The sequence below is a fragment of the Mus caroli genome, chromosome 3, assembly GCF_900094665.2.
Source record: "Mus caroli chromosome 3, CAROLI_EIJ_v1.1, whole genome shotgun sequence".
Lineage (NCBI taxonomy): Eukaryota > Metazoa > Chordata > Mammalia > Rodentia > Muridae > Mus > Mus caroli.
In genome coordinates, this window is record NC_034572.1 from 124,917,810 (window position 1) to 124,926,903 (window position 9,094).

The 9,094-nt window shown below is 45.6% G+C and overlaps 1 protein-coding gene across 5 annotated transcripts in view; it reads right to left on the minus strand.

Annotated features, from left to right (window-relative positions):
- Sgms2 (sphingomyelin synthase 2) overlaps window positions 1-9,094 on the minus strand; it is a 76,801-nt gene that overhangs the window by 1,498 nt on the left and 66,209 nt on the right. For all 5 annotated transcript variants that reach the window (XM_029474995.1, XM_021158894.2, XM_021158895.2 and 2 more), the window contains exons 4-5: window positions 5,608-5,761; window positions 512-678 (exon numbers count right to left, since the gene is read on the minus strand). In XM_029474995.1, the coding sequence (XP_029330855.1) occupies window positions 512-678; window positions 5,608-5,761 (321 nt within the window). The remainder of the gene's footprint in view (window positions 1-511; window positions 679-5,607; window positions 5,762-9,094) is intronic.

A 9,094-nucleotide genomic window follows, 5' to 3' on the forward strand; every position in this document is an offset into this window, starting at 1 on the left:
GTGTGTGTGTGTGTGTGTGTGGGTGGGTGGGTGGGTGTATGAGTGTATGTGCCTGTGCGGGTGTGGTGTGTGTGTGTGACACTTGAGTAAGCACTGTAAGAATGGATGGGTAAATAATGGGGGCCATCCTAGAACAGAAAGGAGAAGGAAAGATAGGGGCACCTATCTGATCACCTCAAAATATCAGCAGTGAGCCAAGGGACATTTATTACCAAGCTGCACCCTAATGCTTCAGTTAGTGTATATAGCCTTTCAATTCTCGTTTAAACCAGCTGAACGGGCAAGGCATGCTGTATGTAATTTTACAGCGTTCAGAATCCTCACACAGCATGTATGTTTGTGAAGTTCTTTGTAGTTGCTGTGGCTTTTAAAGTAAGCGGCAGTGACAGTAAGGTTAACTGGATGTCAACAACAGTCCATCCCATGAAGCGATCTAACACACACACGTCCATCGAAGTGGGTCCTGGTACACAAAGAACAACCCTCACCCGAGGATCTTCGCCGCTCTCACCTTTTCGTTGGCCATGGAATGGTACCACCAAAACAGCCGTGTTGTGATATAGTAAGCAACGATGACGTCCACGGTATAGTGTTCGTGCGCTACAAGAATGCAGATGATCCCAGCCGCACTCAGCAGCCAGCAGACTAAGTGATACCACCAGAAGTGACGAGGTGAATCTGCACAGAGAGATAACAGAGTCAGCACGATTCCAGAGATGGACAGACAGATGGAGACAGATGGACGGACAGACTGAGGGGGCTGGGGATGGAATCCAAGGTCTTATGCACGCTAAGAAAATGTTCTCCCACTGGCTACATCTTACAATTGTCTCAGTTAAGACTACTCCAGCATGAACTGCCTCCATTTTACCAGGTAGAGAGAGGGTGGAGGAGATCACGTTAGCAAGTATTATAGTCAATCTCAGGGGGTTGATGGGCAATGAGATATTCTAGGGCTTGCCCAACCTTCAACAATCCATTTAATAAGGAAAAGAATAGAATTATTATTAGGTTGGTTAGAATCGGCTCATACTAGCACAAACATGCCCCCCCGCCCCCCCCCCCAGAGAGAAACAGTAAGGGCCAGAAGAGAAGGTCTATGAAAATAAGGGGGACAGAGCTAGAATGCTTTCTAGATAGCTTGATGTCTTAAGCTTGCTTTTATTTCTCCATGTGCATATCTGTGGTGGGGGAATGTCACTGTGGCAAGCAAGGTTTGATTCTGGGCAATTTTAGATCACCATCACTGATAGCATGGTGCAGTTCTCCAGTGGCAAAAGCTCTGGCCTCTTGGCCCTCCATGTACAGAAGTTTAGCCCCTTGCTGAGGCTACTCTACTGCGCAACTCACGCCACTGACCAACTAGGAGAGAACTGTGGCATGCATGGGGATAACATGGTCACAACCCCAAGTGGTTCTCACATAAGCGCTCATGACAGGCATGGCGGAGACAGCCTACCCCTGGTTACCTGGCCGTCTGGCGCTGTTCCCTTTCTGTTTTAAAGTTTTACTGGCTCCCAATAGAAGATTAATGATCTAATAAACTGAAATCAATTTCCTATTAGACTTTGTTTACATTCAGAGTGACATACATGCCCAACTGTAAAAGAATGGCTGGAGAGCAAAGGGAAGAAGGCTGACTCCCCGAAACTGCAGGCAACAGACTAAAGGGGTACTGTTTGCACACAATGTGGCTCTTGGTAAAACATTTCCAGTTCTGTGTAGTACAACCAATTTAAGCTTATCTCCAACTAGCTTACAAATAAATGAGACTCAGACTTATAATTATTCTATTTGGCTTTGACAACTACTGGGGGGTAACCCCTAATTTAATCTTCTAACGGCTGGCCTGGCTGTCTCTCCAACAGTGTGCCCAGATATTTGCTATTTTTCCTGGTCATGGGCTCATGGTCCATCTCCCCTCATGGCAGCTTCCTCTTCTCTCTCATCCATCCTCCCCTTCTCTCCTCTGTCTCCTCCAACCAGGTCACTCCAGACCCACCTCCCTGTCACCCTCCAGTAATTGCCTGTGGCCAATTTTATTTAACCAATAGTTCTAAATCAAGGAACAAGGTTTGCACAACAAATCTTGTAAACGTGAGCAGTCCCTCATGGGTCTAGACCTTCTGGTATAGAATTTGGCGTTGCAATACAGAACAACAAGGCAAACCTCAGCAGTTGTGTGGGTCCCACGTTGAGACATCCCCCTATATCGATTACATCACCCCGCTCCTACATTCTCCGAGGTAACTCACAGAATCCTTGGATTTACAAGCCACAAGAGGGCTCAGGGGGCCCAGTGCAGCCCAGTGGCTATTGATTATGACACTGAAAATGGAGGCAACCCTGACAATGCTGGAGGTCTTGTTAAATACACTCTCAGTCCCCCTGGCTCCAGCCCTCCTGAAGCTCCAATCTGACCTACTTTTCTACATATGTAGGCTGTTGGGGACTTATTAACAGCCCAAGCTGTTTGGGCACATCAGAACTATTCTGCATCACGAGTCGCCAGAAGCAGAGCTGAAGTGGACCAGCAGAAGCGATGTGGCCAAAGGCTATGTTACTACTGGTGGCATTGAAAATTCCTCAAGGAATTCTGGGAACCCCTCATGTGTTCTTCTAAGAAAATGCATTTTATATGATTGAGACCACAACCCACTGTCTTCTCTCCACCCACCAAGATTTTTTTTTTTTTTTTGCTATTTATTGTTTTGAGAAAATGTCTCACTAGGTAGCCCAGGTTAGCCTTAAACTAACAATCCTCCAGCTTCAGACTCCTCAGAGCTAAGACTACCCACCCCTAGCCAGGAGAAGCTATTTTGAAATCAACCCAGCCAATGGGAATCCTGTTTGTGTGCTCATTCTAGCTACAGGGATAACATCAATAAAGAAATGTCAACAAAGGGGCCTCATTTGTCTGTGTGAGATCTGCAGGAGAGTCGGAGTTGGCATGAGATGGGCTCAGGTCAGCGGTCAAGGACTAAGAAAATCCATTGACTATATGACCAGACATTCAGTATTAACAGCCACAGCTGACGTCCGCAGGCCTGATTTTAAAGAACCCAGGCTCCAGCCAGCATGTTGGTGCAATTCAACCTTTCATGTTAACCCATGAAATGGTCCTGCTCCAGCATGCTCTCCCAACTGAATTTAAATGCACTTTCAACAAGAACGTTAGCAAGGAAAGCGCTCAGAATGATCGGAAGGCAGGAGAGTGATCGCATGTAGACAGTCCATCTAGGGACCATGGGAGCCAGGGCTTACTCAGGGAAACAAGCCAAGCATGACTCAGTCGGTAGGAGAGAGCTGATATTTTATTTGGCATCAGCCATTATTGGAAAAAAAATCTTCCCATGCCATATGTAAACTTATACAACTTAAAAAAAAATCATGCCATGGGAAGAAAGTCTCTCCATATTGTATATACACTTGATTACAACTTGTTTCTCTGCTTCTCTGAAGGGAAAGAAAGAATGGTGAGAACCAAGCCCTGATTATCAATAAGTCGACTACTCTTAGACAATCCTGTGAGGTCAGACAACTTGAACTGACATCTCTAAATCTTAATCTCTCTCTCTCTCTCTCTCTCTCTCTCTCTGTGTGTTGCATGTGTGTACATGTTCATGTGTGTTTATGTGTAGGCTAGAGAGGCCAAGTGTGTTCCTCACTTGTTCTTCGCTTCATTATTTGAATTTGAGACAGGGTCTCTTGCCAAATTTGAAGTTCACTGTGGAGGTTTGAATAGGGATGGCTCCCACAGACTCATATGTTTGAATCCTTGGCCCATTGGGAGTGGCACTATTAGATGATATGGCCTTATGGGTGTAGGTGTGGCCTAGTTGGAAGTATGTCACTGTGGAGGAGGGCTTTGAGGCTTATATATACTCAGGCTACACCCGGTGTAGCACACAGACTCCTCTCATTGCCTTTGGATCAAGACATAGAACTTTTGGCTACTCCAGCACCAAGTCTGCCTGCATGCTGCCATGCTTCCCACCATGATGATAATGAACTAAACCTCTGAAACTGAAAGCCAGCCCTAATTTAATGTCATTTCACTTGCTCTTTAGATATTGACTAAACTGACACTATGGTCCCTGGGACGTCTTCTCTTCAATACTTTGTGGTTTTCAGCACACAGTGCCTTTACTGTGACATGCAGTACCTGCATGCCCATCTTCTGTATACTTCCTGTGATCTACAGATTAAGACTGTACCACTGGCCTAAAAAAGATGGACTTTCTGTGGATGGAACTTCCTTGGGCAAAAGTTACAATCAGAACCATAAAGAATATGCTGCCATAACTAATTATTATATATCAGAACTGTGGCATTCCATTTAGTGAGGAGTCCCTGGGGCTTGTGAAGAGATGAAGTGGCCCATGCCCCAACACACTGTAGTGTGCATGGTCAAAAGGGATATGTGTAGAAGCCCCCTGGGCTTTTAATGCAGAGTTGATAAGAACCCTTTGGATATAGAGTTGAACCTGTCTGGATTATCAAAAAGCAAAAGAGGAGGGGAAAGCAAGAGGTGGGGGGGGGCCCTTGGATGCAGGTCTGTGTCTATTGTGGTCTGAATGAGACCAGCACTCATAGGCTCATGTGTCTGAATGCTTGATGCTATTTAGGAAGGACTAGGGGGTGTGGCCTTGTTAGAGGAGGTGTGTCACAGGGGTTGGGCTTTGAGGTTTCCAAGCCCATGCCTTCCTTGTTAGCTTTCTCTGTGCTTTGTGGTTGTTGTCTCAACATGTGAGCTCTCAGCTACTGCTCCAGTTGCCACGCCTGCCCGCTGCCATGCTCCCAACCATGGTGGTCCTGGATTGTACTCACTCTCTGAAACTGTAACTGCCCCAATTAAACTCTGTCTTTCATATCTGGACATGGCGGTTTCTTACAATGACAGAAAAGTAAATTAGACAATGTCCAAAGTTCTTTCATCCATGCCAAACAAAGACAACAGAGAGATGCTTCTGGAAACATAGGGTAAGGAGGAGATGTTCCACAAGACGCCCTAATGCTGCAGTGGAGGCTGGGAAATGACCACATTGGAATGACATAGAACAGGGATGTGGATAAACACGAACTACTGGGCATTGTAGAACACAAGAGAGCCGAGGTCTTGTCCTTGTTTTTAGAATGCACTGGTCTCTTTTTACAACACGTTTATCTTTTCACTTTTTTCCCCTACTTCATCCAAAAACTTTGAGACAGAGTCTCACTTCATAGCTCTGGCTAGCCTAGAACTCACGATATAGACCAGGCTGACCTGAAACTTATAAGATCTCCCTGCCTCTCCCTCCCGAGTTCTGGGATTAAAGGCGTGCATACCATGCTTTGACCTGTTCTTGGTCCCGATATTAAGAACTCCGTGCCTTGAGAGGTACTAAGGAAGAAGGGAGATGTTTGTGGGCATGCTACATGCTAGGAAGAAAAACCACAAGACTTTACCCTTTAGGCTTCAGGCCACACGTGACGAGGTGAATGGCAAAGCGCATGCATCCTTCTCTCCCCTGTCAATCCCAGCAGCATGGGGATCCCATCCCTGTCAAGAACTCGGACCCCACACACCACAGCAGTCAGTTCAGGGAAGAATGAAGGATTACTTACATTCTTTGATGAACAAGTAAGTAAGTGTGAGCACGACAGTGTGGCCGCTGAAGAGGAAGTCTCCGCACAGGATGTGAGATCCCGTGATAGACAGCCCCCCGCCAGAAATCAGCCGGAGAATCCGCTGTATTTTTGCCTGAGAGTCTCCATTGAGCTGAGTGACAGAAGACAGAGAGGGAAGTTGACAAGATGCTCAAAACCACGTTTCAGATAGAAAAGTCACCAGGCTGTGATGTTTATCTTCTTTTTTTTTTTTTTTTAATTTTCCTTGTAGCATAGAAAAGTCAAAAAGCATTCCAAGAGGAAACTCCTCAAACTAGGTTCTCCTCATTTTGTTGGTTGGGGTTTATTGACATGCTTTAAATTTTTCATTATGTTGCTAATAATATGTTTTTGTGGTGTTGTGTCCTTGGGCAAAGCTTTTAAAAATATTAATAACCAATGACTTCACCACTATGTGCTAAAAAGCAGATCAGAGCTACTTTGTTTCCTTTTGGCAGAAGGACGTGAGGCTTTGGGGCCATTACCATCTGACTAAGCTGTAACTGTAGCTATCAGTACTCAGTGTTAAGTGGGTAGCACCAGGTGTGCATAGAGCCCCATTAGTATCTGCCGGTAACACACGGCTACAAGAAACTCACCTCACAATTGAAATAGGGTTGGAAGTGACAGACTAGGGGTTCAAAGCTTTCAAAACTTTGCATATCACAAGGAATCTTAGTTCTCCACAGGAGTCAAGGGACCAGAAGCCTCTCTAAACCACAGTGTTGTTATAAGAAACAATGTCAGGCCAGGGCGAGAGTGTGAGGCAGTAGTTTAAAATGTATCTCCTATGAAACTGAAGCATGCAAGCAAGAGTAAGTTAGAATATGAGGCATGAAAACTTAGAAGAGAAATGGAGGGCTGGAGGGACAGACAGTTCTGGGACTCCTAATACAGAAAAGTCAACATAGGCTGTCTGAGAATGGTACTCAGGAAGACATCATGTGATGGTCTACATGAAGGAGACACACGGAAGGACTGGTACTGAGCAGTCATTTGTGACCTTGGGGACAGGTTTGTGACATGTCTTCAATGTACTCAGCTCTGCTACTTCTGAGCCCTGGTCCCTGACATGAGGCAGTTCAACCATACCAGTGGAGTGGGAGAGGCAAACACTGTCAAGTCTGGACACAAGCCTTTGATCCCAGCACTCAGACTGTGGAGGCAGAGTCAGGCAGAGCTCTTAGCTATCATAGACATTATGTTAAAGTGGAAAAAAAATGAATAATCCAGTCCACAAGACGCCAAGTACCAGGTGACCGATCTCACCTAGCAAGGAGCTCTGGAGCCAGGAGAGCATGCCCTTGAGGAAGGCAACAGGCCTGTTGACAGATCACATGACTGACCTCAGGCATCCTCAAAAAGGCATTTGGTCAGCTATATCATATAAAGCACCATGCTCTTGACATACAATACGACTGTTTGCTCTATCAGCAGCCCATTATCCTCTTCCTGTCATGAGACTGGTACAAAACCACCCACCATGAGAAGCAATGAAAAGGTCACGCACAATGCCCAAGTGATGTATTCCCCTTCATTTCACCTCCACCCACCTGTTGCAACGCCACTTCTCTAAAGGCAGGGACACTCTCTGCTTGGGGTCAGATACTCTGAGATCTAAATAAAGTGGGTTCCTAGGTCACACATTGTGTTCCCTCTTCTGTTCAGCAGTGCTGGTGTATGACAGCCCCCACCCTACCCCCATATACAGTTTTCTCTCAGGTCTCAGTTATTCAGTCAACCACAGCCTAAAAATATTAAGTGGAAAGCTCCCCTCAAGAAATAATTTAAATTTTCTTTCTGTTTTTAAGTTTCAACTAACTTTTATTATAGGATATTAGTATTTCCCCATATTTTATCATTACTCTTTAAAATTGTTATACTGTGCCTAGTTTATAAATTTAATCAGACATACATATTTGATTACATATATATGTACATATATATATATATACACACACACAGAGAGAGAGAGAGAAGCTGTATACATAGTGTTCAGTGCTATCTGCAGGTTCAGAGATCCACTGGACATCTTGGGATGTGCCTTCTGTGGAAATAGGAGACACTGCAAGTTGGATTTCTGGTGGCCTTTGGTTGAATACAGTTATTAAATAGAGAAACAGACTCTTTTGTTTTCCTTTCCTGTTAGCTACATTTATTTATTTATTTGAATGTGTGTGTGTGTGTGTGTGTGTGTGNGAGAGAGAGAGAGAGAAAGAGAGAGAGAGAGAGAGTGAGAGGGGCATATGCACATGTGGAGTTGGGTGTTGGTTGTCTCCTTCTACCGTTTGGGTACCGTTGGTCTTGGGTATTGAACTCTGTGCACTGGTCTTGACAGCAAACGCCTTTATGCATTAAGCTATCCAACTGGCCCACTCTGTCCCTTAAACCCTATCACTGGTAATCCAGAGATGTGAGATTATGCTTTGAAAATGCTAAACAGAACTTTAGAAGAAGAAGAAAGGAGGGAGATCGCAGGGCACGCGTGGGCAGGGAGAGAGGCTAGCGAGCACTGGGGCTGGAGGATGACCCTGATGGTCTTTCTTAGGCCTACTGCAGTCACCACACATCACTCAACACTATTACTCATCGTTTCTTTGTCTCCAGATGTCAGTCTATGCAGCTGGCTGTCATGTAAAATCAAAGTTGCAGAAACCCAAGAAAGCAGCATCAACCAAAACACCCAAATTCATAGCTCCCCTCCCATTCTTAAGGATTCCTCCAACAGTGACTCCCATATACTACTTCCCACAAAATAAAGTAGGTACAGAGCAGTCCAAGGTGGCTGCCAGAAACCTGACCCTCAGCACTGTCCTTCCATTAAGAAAAGCCCTTCGCCCACTGCTAGACAATTAGCAGAGCGCGAGACCTTAGAACACTCAGCCATAAATGGGATGTCTCCATCAAATCCCTCCCCTCAGGGCTCAGGGAACCCTGCAGAAGAGGAGACAGAAAGAGTGTAAGAGCCGGAGGGCATGGAGGACGCGAAGGAAGGGGACAAGGTAGGTCTTCTGAACACAGCAGGACTGATGCACACAGGAACTCACAGAGACTGGCTGCATGCATGGGACCTGCACCAGTCAGTGCCAGATTAGGAGGGATGGACGCAAGCCCCTACCCTAACCTAGAAGCCATCTCCAACTGATAACCACTTGCAAATGAAGATTTAGTTTCCTCCAGGAACAAACTACTCCTAAGGGTAGGCTGTGTGCCCAGCTGCAGATGCCAGCAGGAAAGCAACTCAAGGGCATCTCTGGAGGTTTCCTAGCTCATAATGACCTGTTCAGGGTTAAATCCAGTCATCCTCTCCCTTCCTCCCTCTCTTTCCCCTTCTCCCCCCCTCTCTCTACCCCCCTCCTTCTCTCTCCTCCTACATGCCCTCTGTGTATATTGTGGTTTCCTGTTTTGAGTGTTTATGGGATTCTTTTTTTTTTTTTTTTTTTTT